At 64.0% G+C, this 14,365-nt stretch overlaps 1 protein-coding gene and 1 long non-coding RNA gene across 7 annotated transcripts in view; one reads left to right on the top strand and one right to left on the bottom strand.

Moving 5' to 3' along the window:
* PRKAR1B (protein kinase cAMP-dependent type I regulatory subunit beta) overlaps nt 1-14,365 on the top strand; it is a 119,310-nt gene that overhangs the window by 87,749 nt on the left and 17,196 nt on the right. For all 6 annotated transcript variants that reach the window (XR_011424430.1, XM_070231297.1, XM_023655051.2 and 3 more), the window contains 3 exons: nt 1,858-1,919; nt 2,469-2,515; nt 10,374-10,532. Coding sequence is in view for 5 of the 6 variants with exons in the window: in XM_070231297.1 (XP_070087398.1) it covers nt 1,858-1,919; nt 2,469-2,515; nt 10,374-10,532 (268 nt within the window). In the remaining variant the exon portion in view is untranslated. The remainder of the gene's footprint in view (nt 1-1,857; nt 1,920-2,468; nt 2,516-10,373; nt 10,533-14,365) is intronic.
* On the bottom strand, nt 12,026-13,857 carry LOC138917047 (uncharacterized). The gene is made up of 2 exons (XR_011424431.1): nt 13,726-13,857; nt 12,026-13,324 (listed from the first exon to the last, which is right to left on the bottom strand). It is a non-coding gene; the product is annotated as an uncharacterized lncRNA (long non-coding RNA).

Genomic DNA, 14,365 nt, shown 5'->3' with positions numbered 1-14,365 from the left:
GCCCCATCTGTGACCGCGGAAACAGGGAAGCGTCCTCGGGCAGGAGCGGATGAACGAGCCGCGTGTGTTCACGCCACGGAGTCCTCCCGGCCGCTTTTCGTGTCTCCATCTGGACGCGATTCAGAAAACACGGGAGGGAGAACGGAGATGCAGATGGTACCCGGGCGTGGATGATAAAGACGCCGAATAACGAGGGCGCTTTTCACAGATGCCTCCCCGAGAGGTGACGCGTGGAGCGTGCGTGGGGGGTCGGGGTCCTCCTGTGAGCCTTCCCGGAGGAGAACGACCTGGAGCAGAGACGTCGGACACTTGTTCAGTCTACGCCAGAGGGCAGGGGGTGTTCTGGCCTCTGCTTCATTATTTATGGCATTTTTGAGATATTTTACCATTACGAGTTAAGAGTTTTCTAGCTTTAATGAGGGAGGAATGGTAAAATCCTTTCTTAAAGGCCTGCTCACTTTAAGAGCCCTGACGTTGTGGCTTTGAAGAAATGCAATTTGAAAAACAGTGGCCAGATGCACCCGCGGATGCTCCCCGGGCATGCTGAGGCCGGGAATCGAAGCCTGGGCCGGGGACAGACGCGCGGGGCTGGACGGTGGGGCAGCTGCTCCAGGCCCGTCACTGCCCCGTGAGGAAGGGGCCGCAAACCTCCCCATGGTGCCGCCCTCCTTCTCAGAGAGAGAGAGAAACGTTTCTTAAATAGGAGACGGCTGCTGTCCTTATGTTTGCCAGGCCCTGGAAACAGGGGGGGTTGGGCACAGTGCTGTTTGTATCTCTGACTTCAAGTTGGATTCCTGGGGGCGCCTGTGAGCCCCTCTGAGGCTCGCCCACCCTGGCCAGTGAAGGTTTCCGAGAATCCCCTTCCTTTTTTTTTTTTTTTTTTTTTTGCTGAGGAAGATTGGCCCTGAGCTAACATCTGTGCCAGTCTTCCTCTGTTTTGTACGTGGGATGCTGCCACCGCATGACTGATGAGTGGTGTAGGTCCGCGCTGGGGATCCGAGCCTGGGCCACTAAAGCAGAATGCGCTGAACTTAACCACTAGGCCACAAGGCCGGCCCCCAGCATCCCCTTCTTAACCAGCCAGATGGGAGTCAGCTGACCATCCTGCACTCACAGCCCACGTTTCCTACCTAAGGGGCCCTGGCTCCACCCTTCCCGGGGCAGCCTCCACGGGTGGTCGTTGCATTTCGGGATCTAGACGCTGACCTCTGACCCTGTGTCCTGGTTGCACCCCTGCGCATAAAACGTCCCCCATCTTTCCCAGGATGCATCCTCCTCGCTCCCCTTCGCACTCTGCCAGTTCACATCCAAATTTAGGACGTTGAACGGCCAGGCTGCCCAGGTGGTGCAGCCCCCCGTGTCAGCCTCGCCGGCTTCGGCGGCTCGTGGAGTCAGCCTGTTGTAGAGTCTGGTTCCAACCGGAGCAGAGACTCCAAACTCACGTCCCATTCCCGCATCCGGGTCTCAGGACCCCCTTGACAGGAAGTGCTCTGCCTGGAAAAATGCAGAAAACAGGTCCGGACCGATTGCCGTGTCCCGCAGAATCACCTTTGCCGACAGGAGAAATGTTCGCGATCCGTTGTCACTTTTGCTTTCGAACTGGAGTCCCCAGCAGTGTGTCCAGTGATCCCGTTTTTGTAAAAACCCCAAACAGCAAACCCTGTCCTGGCACAGGATCGGGGTCAGAGCCGCTCTCTGGACGGAGGGGTCGTGAAGGGTTTTATTCCCTCTTTAGCTCACGTGCGTTTCCATTTCCTGGTGAACACAAGCCCGTGAGGCCCCGTGTGGGGTTCAGAGAGTCGGGCTCCGTGCCCGGCGCCACCGCGACTCCCTGACTCGGCCTGTTTTCTTTTCCAGCGACATATTCGACGCCATGTTCCCCGTCACTCACATCGCCGGGGAGACCGTTATACAGCAAGGTACGTTCCCTCTCTTTCTCTGAGCCGAAGTCGACGGCGGGGAAAAAAACGGGCTGTTCGCTTATAAAAATATATGGATATGAAACTCTCCTTGTCTGTCCTGGAGAAAAGTCACTCTGGAGACAAGAACGGTTTGCATGACAAAACTAAACCCCGTATGTTTCCGTAATCTCGTCACTTAAAAAAAATGAGCCAACGGTCGAGAACACCAGAAATGCGCAAAGAGAGTGGATCTCAGGTGCGGTCAACACACGCAGCCCCCGTGACTGCGCGAGGAGAGCGTGTGCTGCGTGGCGGTGCGACCACCCTATTTCCCATGTCAAATGGAAACAATGCTTGCACCTGCAAACAGATACAATGTTGCACATGCTAAATAGATATGATGTTGTACGCATCGAATAGATACAATGTTTCTTTTTAAAAGCTTTGGAAAATAGACCCAGTATGGCTCTGTAGCTGGTGTCGAAACACTGTTTGCAAGAAAAACAAAGACTGGCAACTTGTCTCCTTGGCCTTAAACCAACTGTCCTGTTTCCTCTCTTGTTTCAGGCGATGAAGGAGACAACTTCTACGTGATGGATCAAGGGGAAGTGGATGTGAGTACGCCTTAACTGTTTTGGGGAAGATATGCCCTCTTTCTACACCGTCGGGTCACCGATAAGCTCAGGTCTAGGAAGCCTTCTTTCTGAGCCACACGTTTTCTCATTTTTAATTATTTTTAAAATTCATTTAAAAAATTTAGTTTAATTTTTCAATCCAGAAAAGTAACAGAGTCACTTAACAGGTTCTGTAAAAATACGAAAGCACACTTTGAAGGAGGAGCGCTGGCGGGCGGCGCCGTGTGGCCGTGGTCCCCCTCCTGTGCGCGCCGCCTGCCGTCCCTGGTGGCTCCTGGGACCAGACTCAGCCCGAATCTGCGGCCCGTGAGGCGCCGGCTGAGTCGACCGCGCTGGTGTTAACGCTTCTTAAGCGTCCACGGACCCCCCAAGGTCCTGACTGTACGTGGAACCGACTGTGTCCAGCGTGGCGCCCGGTCCTCAGAACGCGCGGGCCGTGGCCGTGTGTCCGGAGGAATGTCATTGTCTCTGATTTTCACTCACTCTTGCTCTTTTTTACTCTTGTTCTCCCGTCTCCAGAGATGAGGGACCCGCGCGTTCACGGGGCTGCTCCGGGTGGCAGAGCCTCGCCCTGTGTCAGGAGGAGGAACGCCTCCTTCCTGTGCCCACCGCACTCCGGGGTCGTGCCCTTTTGTCTGACCCCCGGCCGCCTCCCCCACGCAGACAGGAAGCCCCCAAGGGCAGGGACAGCATTTGTGGTCCTCGGTCCTGGCGCACAGTCAGGACACATCCTCCGGGACCCTCACACCGCCACGTCCCAGGCTGGCCCCCGTCTCCTCCGGGCCTCGGATGCCAGCACCTGGGATGGGGCATCGGTGGCCCCCACGCCCGCCCCCTTGACCACACACGGGCCCTGCATCCCGCTCTGCCCGGCGATGCCGCCCCAGCCGAGTTATTTCAGGCTCGGCCTCCGGTACGGCCCGGGCTATTTTTGGGGGGCATTTACTTATTTATTTTCCGGGCAGCCCACCTGTGTCCACCGTGGTCACCGCGTTCTGGGAACCGGGGCGGGTGGCTCTCGGCTTCCGGAGCCGGGAGCACAGGAAGTGACTCACCGTCGGGATCTCAGAGCACCTCCAGAGCCGCGGCCGCCCAGACTGGGAGCCGGGGTTTCTCTCCGGCCTGCGCTCCGGCCCCAGCCAGGCGTCTGCAGCCCTTCATCTCAGGGTGGGATGGGCCCCTGTCTCCCACCAAAGAGGAAACTGAGGCAGGAGCCAAGGCCGGGGGGGCCGCCCAGGGCCGCAGAGGAAGTGTGCGGAGGAGGGGAGAGGAGAGGCGGCCGGGGCTGTGACCCTGGGCTCCGACTGCCAGGCCACAAAGTCAACTCCTGCTGGCTTCACTCCGGGTTAAAAAAAAACCAGCCCAGGAAATAGAGAAGACAGACGGGGATGCGGCCAGCGTCCCAGCTGGGCATCATCCTCGGGCCCGGCCGTCTTGGAGCCGCCCCAGCTCTCAGAGGTGCCCAGGGACAGAGCCGGCCCTGGGAGGTGTGGGGTCAGCTTGTTCCAGGGTCAGAGCCCGGCCTTTCCAGCCGGTCCTAATCTCTCTCTGTTCGGCTCCTTCTCCGCCTCATTCTCTCTGCCCCGTCGCTGGTCTCCTACCTCTCTCTGCTCTTCTTCCCTTTCTTGCTCCACTGTCCATCGAGCGCTTGCAAAGCCCTAAGAACACACTTGTATGGGTGGCGGGGACACGGCCTCTGCCCTTGGGGGTTTGTGGGGGGTGATGGCCAAGAAGCGGGAAATTCACAAATGAGCACTTGCCTCTGGGTCTTTACCCCTCCTGTCCCTCTGCTCTTATTCCTGCTCTGCCTTGCGAACTCCTATGCATCCTTCAAGACCCCTCCCACGCTGGGTTCCTCCCCGGTCGAGGCAGAGCCTCTTCTCTCCACCGTGCTCACGGCCGAGGGCCAGACCCCTCCCCGCCGGACCGGAGCCCCACGAGGATCCGGATCTTGCTTTTCCTCCCCTCCGGGGTCCTCTTCTCTCTCCTCTGTTCATGGAAATCAGAGACTTTTCCATTTCACTTCCCAAGAGTCTGCAGGGTGCCGACTCGTGTCACCTGAGCTTGGGGTGACCGATCAGCGTCTTCGAAGGGCTGTTCCTCCTCCTCCTCGCATCCGGCCGGACTCCCTCGCGTCCAGCAGGACAGCCCCGGCTGCAGACTGTGACGGGCCACGTGGCCTCGCCCACTACCCCTGGTCTCACTCCCTGTGTGTCTGGCGTGAGGTGGGGACTGGCCTGGCCCCTGAGGTCTCAGCCAGGCCCCAGGCCCGTTAGGAGGGGGTCAGGCTGAGCCCTGAGCCGAGGGGGGTTCCCGGCCTCTTCCAGGGCGCGTTGTTTGCTGCTTGTCCCTCGGGGTGGGGCTGGGGACACACGTGGAGGTGATTTTGTGACGGGAAAAAGCGAGGTCACCTTCTCGTAACCCAAATTCCCCAAATATGTTGTCTTGGCAGACCCAGCGCCTCCCACGGCCCGGCGGGTCAGGTACAGAGGCGGCTGTAAGGCTGTTCTGGCCGGGCAGAGCCGGGATGTCCGGGCCCCGAGGGCGGACGCCCACTTCCCTCCGCAGCCTTGGATTCAGGACGGTCCCCGAGGGCCGAGGCGGTGACTTGCGGGGCCGTCGTGATGCCCGTCGAGGCCACATGCCTCCTCAGATTTTCCAGCCGGGCCGGGCGGGCGTGCGGGGCCGAGGGGCGCCCTCCTGTGATGTGGGAGGCTCGGCCACGCAGGGTAAATGGGCGGCGCCGGGCGGGTGGCCGTGTGGGCGAGGCCACGTTTGAGGGGCTCAGAGATGCTCAGTCAGGGGCGTGGAATGGGAAAGAGGCTCTCGGCCGTGGGGTCGGGGGGTTGTGGGGTCGTGGGCGGCAACAACCTCTCTGATAGTTGCTCCCACGAGGGAGCAGGGCAACGACCATCGTGGGGCACGGGGCAGCCGAGGCCTGAGGACCGTCAGGGCCAGTGGGGAGGTTTTGGAGGGCGGCCCTGGAGGCCGAGTGGGGTGGGGGCTGGGGAGGGAGACGGCCGTCCGCCCGGTTGCCCCGTAGACGCCCGGGCCCCGCGGGAGGCGGGTTCCCCTCGGAGGCCCCGACTCTGGCCTTCTAACCGGGTGGGGCTCCGCGTGGGCGTCCCGCTCGCCCCCTCCCTCCCGCGGGGTGGACGCTGCCCTCCGACCAGCGGCCCCGAGGGGCCGGCCAGGTGCCCGGGTGCCAAGAGCGCCGGGTCCCGTTTAAGTTGTGGTTTTCCAGGGAGAGGCCGAAAGCGCCTGTGGCCGCGTGTGCGTTGCCAAGAGCTATAATCCGCTTTTCCGAGACCAAAAATATCTTCCAATTTGTTTTATTCATGGAACATAGCATTTCTACTTGAAAGGACCCTCGGCTGCCAGCCGGCCGGCTCGGGGACGGTTGTGCTGGAGGCCGGCTCCTCCCGGTCCTCCCAGGCCTTGTCATTTCGGGTCCCTCCTTTGTGTCCCACGTCACCCCCGTTTCACCCGAGATATGGGAGGAGCGCGTCTCCGGCCTCCACCGCTGGGGGGGGGGCCTCTGAGCCGCATCCCGGGGACGGGGGGCGCACGGCTGACGGCTCCCTGGGTCGCGGCCAGTTGTCGCTCACTGTTTACCTGGCGTTCTGTTTTTTTTTTTTTTAATTGGTAAAATACACGTAACATAACATTTACCCTTTTAACCACTTTTAAGTGCCCAGTTCAGGGGCCTTGAGCACATTCACGTCGTCGTGCAGCCGTCACACCGTCCGCCTCCAGGACTTTCTCATCTTCCCAAACTGAATCTTGGTCCCCATGGAACGCTCAGTCCCCGGCCCCTGACCCCACCCTTCGACCTCCTGTCTCTATGACCTCGACCTCTCCGGGGGGCCTCACACAGGTGGGATCCTATAGGGTTTGTCCTTTTGTGACTCATTTCCCTCAGCACAGTCTCCTCCAGGCCCGTCCATGTTGGAGCAGCTGCCAGAATCTCCTTCCTTTTTAGGGCTGAGTAATATTCCCCTGTGGGGATGGACCGCGTGTGTTTATCCATCACCCACTGATGGACCCGGGGTGGTTCCGCCTCTTGCTCACTGTGAATAAAGCTGCGTGAACATGGGGGTGCAGCTCCTTCTCTGAGTCCCCCTTCCCGGGCGCCCTCTGTTAGCCCCCCGTTATTAATTGGACGCCGTGGGGCTGGGGCCCAGAGTGGACCATGGCTCTTCCTGTGACGTCTCAGCGCCCTCCGGTACCGTCTTACCCACAGAGCGCGTCCAGGGCCCGGCCCCGCTGTGGTTGGGGGCTGATTCGGACTCAGCTGGTAATGACTGTCCTCTGGAATGGGACCCAGCCAGGGTCCGGATGACACCCTGCTTTGGGGGGACATCTGTGTGTGTGGGGTCAACGGGGGTGCAGGAGGAGGCCCGGGAGCCACGACGGGTGTGGGGTTCCACTGGAGGAGCGTGGCTGGCGGCCTGCCCCGCCGAGGAGTGGAAACAGAGCCCGCGCGGCTGTTCCACGTGGCCAGGCCCACGGAAGCTTCCGGAAGGGGTGTCTTTGCTAAGGGATGGCAGGTGATGTGGCCGTGCTGCCCAGAGGGACGCGCCGGGCTGACCTGGGGAAGCCGAGTGGCCTGGACGCAGGTGCCCACTCACCTGCACGGACGCCCCGAGGCTCTTGGTGGCGGGACCCGGGGAAGGCGGGACGAGACGGGCCATTAGCTCTTTCTCACCATCAGGAAAGGCAAAAACAGCAGCCTGGTGGATGACACGCCTGGGTTATTTCTTGGCTTGGGCTGCGACGGGTCGGCCCGGGGGGCATGAGAAATGGAGGGAGCTGGGGCGCCGAGGCCACACAGCCCCCCCTTCCTCGGTTTGGCGGGTCACTCAGGTGACTGGTGTTTTGTCTCCAGTTACCCAGACGGCTATTTCGACCCCATTTGGCTTTTCTGTGGTGTCACGTGTTGACCTGAGATGCCCGGGGCTGGGGGCAGGCGGCCGAGCCTGGACCCCCGCCTTATCCTGGCAGCTCTGCGGCCCGGGCTGCCCCGGCTGCCTGCCTGTCTGGTTTCGGCAGCCGGCGTGGCCGTGGTCTGCGTGTGGGGTCCCCGAACCAGTAGCCACCCAGTGCCACCCGGGACCCCCTCTGGGGTTGCACTGAGCAGATTCCGTTCCTTCAGTCGGATTGCCGTCTCCACCTCTGTGCCCCCCAAGGTCAGAGTCAGAGCTTGTCCGGCTCGGGCCTGTGTCAGGACCACCCGGCGGCCCGTCTCAGCAGAGACTCTGCATCCCCACAGGCTCCCGGGTGGAGCCGGCCCGCCTGGTCACCGTCCACCTGCAGAGGGACCTGGTCGAGAGCCGTGTTTCCTGGACGCCCCTCGCTCCTCCCTGCTCCCCTCTGGTGAGGCCCAGGCCGTTCATGCTGAACCAGAGGGAGCGTCACAGATGTAAGCCAGGTGACATCGGCCCCGCTGGTACCTTCTGTGGCTTCCTGTTGCTTCTAGAATAGCGTCCAAGCCCTTCCCTCCTCCCCACCTGCCACTCCTGCCCCATCGGCATCTCTCTCCCCCTCAGTCTTGCTGCATCCAGTACCCTCCAAACTCAGTCCTGCCCCAGGGCCTTTGCACGTCCTGTCCCTCTGCCTCGAACTCTCTTCCCCCAAATCTTGGCACGGTGGCCCCTGGCCCTACAGGGCTGGGCCAAGTTCACCTCTGAGGAGACGCCTGTATGAACAGACTCTGCCTCCCGTCCTCTTCACGGCCCGGAGCAGGTTTTCTGTGCTGTGTCCTGGCTGATCCTGTGAACCCGCATCCCCTGCCATCCACTGGGAACCGTGTAGTCAGAACGTGCCGGGCACTGAGGGGGTGACAGATGAACCAACGAACGAATGAATGAACGAATGAATGAATGAATGTGGAGCAGCCAGATCGGAGCCCCCGGGTCCAGCCCAAGAAACTGCAGCCGATGGTGGGAGCATCAATGTAGCCCCGTGGGGCCTCCCACCGTTTTTCTTTAGAAAGAAGAAGAAATAACAACAAAATGAAACAAAGCGAAAAGTCGCCCCTTCGCCTGCCAGCGGGGGTGGGGCCCGGCGCCGGGCCGGCCGTGGTGACAGAGGCCAGTGTCCCGAGAAGGATGGCCCCTTTGTGCTCCGTGGGGCGGCCCTGGCCCGTCCGCGGCTCCGCACAATGGTTTTCTCTGACGCCTCGGGGGCCGTGGTGAGGAAGGGGGTCCCCTGGGTCGCGCCCTACGGCAGCAGCCGCCCTGCCCGCTCTTTGGGGCTGCACCTCGGAAAGTTGGGGTGCAGCCGCCTCGGGCTGGCCCTGCTGAGACACGGCAGACGCCGCCCGGGGCACGCGGGGCACATGCGAGGACGCTGGTGGGGCGTCCCGTGTCCCGGCCGGAGCTCCAGACCGTCGGCCCCACAGGACGGCCCTGAAACGGATGCGCCGAACCCAGCGCTCGCAGACGTGGCGGCAGGCGGTGCGCGCGGTTCCTTCTACGCGCCCCGTGTCACCGTGGGGACCCGTCCCCGGGCGGAGGGGACACCAGGCGGTCCTGGGACCTGGAAACGTTCGTACCTGATCTGAGCGGTGGACTCCGACGCGGGGTTCGTGCTCGCTCGCGCTGGCGGGTTAAACCTCCGCGCACGGGATGTCACGGAACCGCGGGAGGCCCGGGGCGAGTCGTCCTCGTGCCCCCGGCTCTGGGTCCCCTGTGAGAGGACAAGAGGCTGCGTGCCGTCCCTTCACCCCTAAAAGCCAGGGGCTGCCAGCCGCCCCTCACGCCTCTCGCCTCGGCCTTCGGATCCCCGTCCAGTGGACGCTGGTGTCTTCTCCCTGGGTGCCCAGCAGCCCCGACTTCCCTCCAGGAACGGTCGGGCCGGGTCGGGGGTGAACGGGCCCCGCTCCGCACGGCGTTTCTGGCACGTAGGCAGCTCTGTGCCTCGGTTATTGTGGAGATAATGAGCCATTGATTCCAGTAAGAATTGCTTCCATGATTCCCCGCAATCCGTCCTTTCCCGATACGCACCCGTCTCGCCAACGGGAACGATTCTTTAAGCTCATTGACACGCTGAGCGAATAAACGGTGCGTTGTGTCAATTTATAGGCACCGAACCTGCATAATACGCCCTCTGTGCTGCTCTCGCAGGACGCGCAGCGCGCGCCGTCAGTGCATAGTGGGCACAGTGTGCGGGGCGCGGCGCCCACGCCGGCTGAAAGGGAATCTTGTCCCGGGCTCCTCCCGGCCCAGCCCGAGCCGGGCCAGCCCGCGCGCCCATTGACTGCAGGCCCGGGGAGCCTGGGCGCGGCCGAGGGGAGGACACGGTCAGCATGGCCCCTTCCGGGCGAGCGGGCTGTGCCGGTGGAGGTGGGGCGAGGGGCAGCTCATGAATGAAAACGGCGCAGGTGGAGGCGCCTGCCTGGGGTCGAGCGTAGGGGTGGGGACGCCCTGGGGGAGTCGGGTTCAGCTTATTGGGTGTGCAGTGGGGAAACTGAGGCCCAGAGTGGCCAATTGAAAGTTGATAAGGAACTGGATGGAAGGCCTGCCCGGGGGGCGGGCGGGGCTCGTTTGCACCTCCAGCCGGCCCGGCTCCCGGGCGTTGACACCCGGGGACCCTCCTCCTGGGCTTTGCTGCCCGGACCCGGGAGCTGCTGTGCGCCCGTCCAGCTGCGGCCTCGAGCGGGGATGGGGTGGGCTGGGCACCTTGGCCGACAGATCCAGGCCACGCTGGGGCCGGGGTGCAGAGTCCTGCCCACAGCAACGGGCCTGGGGCGGCAGCCGTGTGCGCCCCTCCCCGCAGGGACTCCTTCTGGGGGGACCCCGTGGCCCCCATGACGCGTCTCCTCTGCTCCCCAAAGGTGTACGTGAACGGAGAGTGGGTGACCAGCATCAGCGAGGGAGGAAGCTTCGGGGAGCTGGCGCTCATCTACGGCACCCCCAGGGCAGCCACCGTGAAAGCCAAGACCGACCTCAAGCTCTGGGGCATCGACCGGGACAGCTACCGGCGCATCCTCATGGTGAGTGGCGCCCTGGCGCGGGACGCTTCCCGGGGTGCGGAGGCCAGCCGGTCGAGACTGCCGCCCACCCAGGGCCGAGCATCTCGTCGGAAGCCCCGTTTTACCCGCCTGGGGATGTGCTTGGCTAAGGCTGTTCCCCGGCCTCCCTGGTAGACGGGGCCTGGGAGACGGGCGGAAAGTGTTGGGAGGGATTCTAGAATCTTCTTAAAGGCAGGCAGCCATCCGAGGAAGCTCCTTTTGCCTTCTTCCCCTTTCTCCTTCCGGCTGTCTGGAACCTGGTGGCGATGGCTGGAGCTCCAGCTGCCATCCTGGATCATGAGGTGACTTTGAGAATGAAACAATTCGCCAAGGTGGTGCAGCAAGGAGAGGTGTGAGGGGTCCGGTGGCGAGGCGGGACCAGACTTCCTCATGCAGGGGACACGGTGTGAGCGTGAGCATGTGCACACGTCAGGCCCACGGTGGGTCCGTCAGGCAGTGACTGACTCAGTGGCTGCCTGGGCCCACCTTCCCGGGAAGCTCTGGAGATGAGCTGTGAGCTGGGAGGGCCGTTCCCAGGGCGAGGAGGCAAGCTCGTCCTCCACACATCCTGCCCGCCGGTGCCATTCTCAGTGCGGGGACACATTGGGGACATCACGAACCCAGTGCCCCTATGAGGCCTCATCTCTGAGCCCTTGCTGGGGCCAGAGCCGACTGGGACCCAGTTATCCCTGGGCCAGGCTGGGGGCCGCCTCGGTGAGGACAGAGGGCGTCCGACTCTGGGAGGATGCAGGGAGCCAGAGGGTCCGGGCCGGCCACACGCCTGGAGGGACCCTTGGGGTCACAGGTCCCTAGTCCCTTCCCTCTCATCTCCGGGCGGAGGCCACTGGGAGCCGAGCACCCCGGCCTTTGGGAAGCCACGCTCCTTGGCTCCCTGGTCACCCGTGGTGACCGCTGGGCCTGGCGCTCTTCTGGCGGGAGCCCTGGTGGGCCCTGGTGGCTGGCAGTGGTGTGCGCTCAGACCGGCTCCCGTGGGGCTGGGTCCCGGGAGTCCCGACCCGCCAGAGGGAGGTCGCCAGGTGAGCAGGTGGCCGGGAGACCTTGGGCCTCCCCCAGCTCGCGCTCCTGCGGCTGGACGGGCCTGGGCTTGCTGCGCGTGCCCTCGGGGGCCGGGTTGTCTCCCTGAAGCCCGGCCCGGGCGGTGCCGTTGTGCCGTTTCCAGGGAGGGGCGGCGGCTGGGGGATGGTGCGCGGAGGCCGGTGCAGGACAGGCCCCCGAGCTCGGTCCCAGTGTGAGCCTGGAGGACTTCCTGCCCCCAGGACGGATCCTGGTGGAAGGCGGTTCTCTCGTCTTCGTCTTAAACCCCACAGCGGTCCCGTCTCTGGATGCACCTGGCCCTCGCACTGCGTGAGCCGTGGTTCCGCCCCCGCCGTCCGCGCCTGTGGGTCGTTCTCAGCTGTGGGATTTTTGTGGCCGAAGCCTCCTCTTCAGGGAAGTTCCCAAACCACCGAGGCAGCTGGCGTTTCCTCTGTTTTAATTCTGGGTCCCTGAGCGCTAAGAATAGCCGGGTCTGCGGAGCCCCGAGCGTCTCGGGAAAGAAAATGACAGCCCCGGGCGACTGGGAAGGGAGTGTCCGTGGGCCGGTGTTTGTTTTTGCATCAGCCCTCGAATTGGGTGGGTTTCCATGGATCCACCGCGCCTTGAGCGGACCGGCCGTGCGTCCACTTAGCACGAAGCTGGAACACGCCGTGGGGGACACAGGCGGGTAGTGGGGGCCCTACGTTTGGGCTGGCGGGATCCCGAGCATCTGTCTCGTCTCTGCCTCAGCGGCTCCGTGTGGCGTGGACAGGGGGCCGGCCTCCCCCAGGCTCCAGGCGTGAGCCGGGGCTCCCCGAACTTCTTTGTTTAAGCTTCCGGACGCCTGGCTCACCCTGAGTCCTACGTGGGACCCATGTGTTTGGAACTAATGAACGTAAAGTTCGGGGCAGAAGCTGGGCATCCAGGGCCCCACCGGCCTGGGGCCGCCCGAGACCCTTGGAACTGGGTCCTGAGCCACAGCCCCGAGACCCCCACCCACCGGCCGGGGTGTCTGGTTCCCGTCTGTGAAGTGGGGCTGGGGGGCACTGGGATCGCCTTCTCGTCTGCTCTGCAACCCCCTCCGGGGTCCACAGCGATGCCCCAGGGCTTTCCGGTGGGCTCCGTCGCCGGGCTCCTGAGGCGAGTGGCGCGGAGTAGGTCCCTTGGCTTATCTCGGGGTTTCACGTGTGAGGGGAGGGGGCGCTCAGAGTGGGGGGCCGTTTGGGGGAGATTTGGGGACGCGAGTCACTCCCCCGGGACCCCCATGTCCATTCCTCCTGGGGCCGCCCGCGGCTCGTGCTCCTTTCCAGAGGGGCCGCCACGCGGGGTCCAGCAGGCCCTCACGGGTGGTCCGGGTTCCCAGACTCCAGACGACGCGCATCCTGGGACGTGTCCCTCCTCGCAGACCCCGGTGCTCAGTGGGGACGGGCCTGGACTCCCAGACATTTTAGGTTCTGGTCTCAGGACAAACGCCTCCCCCTGGACAGCGAGTGGAGAGAGCCCCCGGGCCGGGGTCCGGGTCTGGCCTGGCGCCACGTGCTGGCGGGTCAGTGCTGGGGGAGGGGTGGGACCCTCTGTCTCACGTCCCCGTCTCCTCATCTCCAGCTGTAAACGAGGCAACGGCAGCCCCTGGGCGGGGTCCTGGTCTGCGGGTGGGGAGGTGAGAGGTCGGAAGTGTCGTCTCTCCCTCTCCCGGCCTGATCGCCCCGGGACCAGGTTTGGGGCGCCCACTCCACTCCCTGCAGGAAAGAGGGGCCGGGGTCATGATGAAGGAGCCGCTGGAGAAACACCGGGGGGCTGCCAGGAGGCGGTGTGCCCAGGGGCAGCGTGTGGACCAGCCTCTCTCCAGTCTTTGCTCTGAGGCCGGCCCATCCGACACCCCATCACAGAGATGTGGAAATTGAGGCCGAGAGCAGGGAGCAGGGAGACGGGGCAGAGCCGAGCCGGGACCCAGCCCGTCCCCTGGGTTCCCCGACCAGCCTGGGTCCTCGGGCAGACTCACCGGGGAGCCCATGGGCGTCCCCCAGGAGTTGGGCCCCGCGGCCCCGTTGCTGTGACACAGGAGTCGTCACCGGCCGCGCTGGCACAGAGCCCACCTCGGGGGGTCCCAGCAGCCCCCAGGCTCCCAGCCCGGCCTCACCTGCTGCCTCGGTCACGGATGGAAACCGTCCGAGAGGAGGGCGCCCGGTCCGCCTTTGAGGCCGGTCTCCTCCCCCGAGGGCCCCGGGGGCCGCGTCCACCTGTCGTCCCGCGCGGGAGACGGATGGGGCCGTGGCCGCGAGCTTTAAGGTCTCAGGTTCCCGGCAGACACGCCCGCATTCCGCGGGGCCCGCGTCACTGCTGGGAGCTCGGCGAGAAAGATAAATTATTTTTCAAAAGAAATGCCTTTTCCGCGGCCGGCGGGCACGGCTCGGGCCGGGCGGAGCTGCAGCTGCCGTGGGCGCCCAGGCCGGCCCCCAATGCAGACACAGCGCTGGACAGACCTCAAGCTTTGCCCGCGGACGGCCTGGGCGCCGCGTCCCCACGGTGGCCACCAGCCGGCGGCCGTGCGGAAGCACCTTCTATGCCGTCTGGTCCGGCGACCAGGACTTGGACCCGCTGGGCTGGGTTCCCCGGATGGAGGGGCCCGGGGGTGTCTCTGGGCTGCTGTGTGGAGGGCAGGGTGGCTCCAGGGTTCTAAAACGGGGATTTGCACTCTGGCCCGGAGCCACAGAGAGAAGGTGGGGACCCGAGGCCTGGGTGTCTGCAGGGCTGGGGTCCCCTCGCCGAGTCACTTGATC

The sequence above is a fragment of the Equus caballus genome, chromosome 13 (genome assembly GCF_041296265.1).
Source record: "Equus caballus isolate H_3958 breed thoroughbred chromosome 13, TB-T2T, whole genome shotgun sequence".
Lineage (NCBI taxonomy): Eukaryota > Metazoa > Chordata > Mammalia > Perissodactyla > Equidae > Equus > Equus caballus.
Note: the sequence above shows the minus strand (reverse complement) of the source record. Positions and strands in the feature narration are given on the sequence as shown.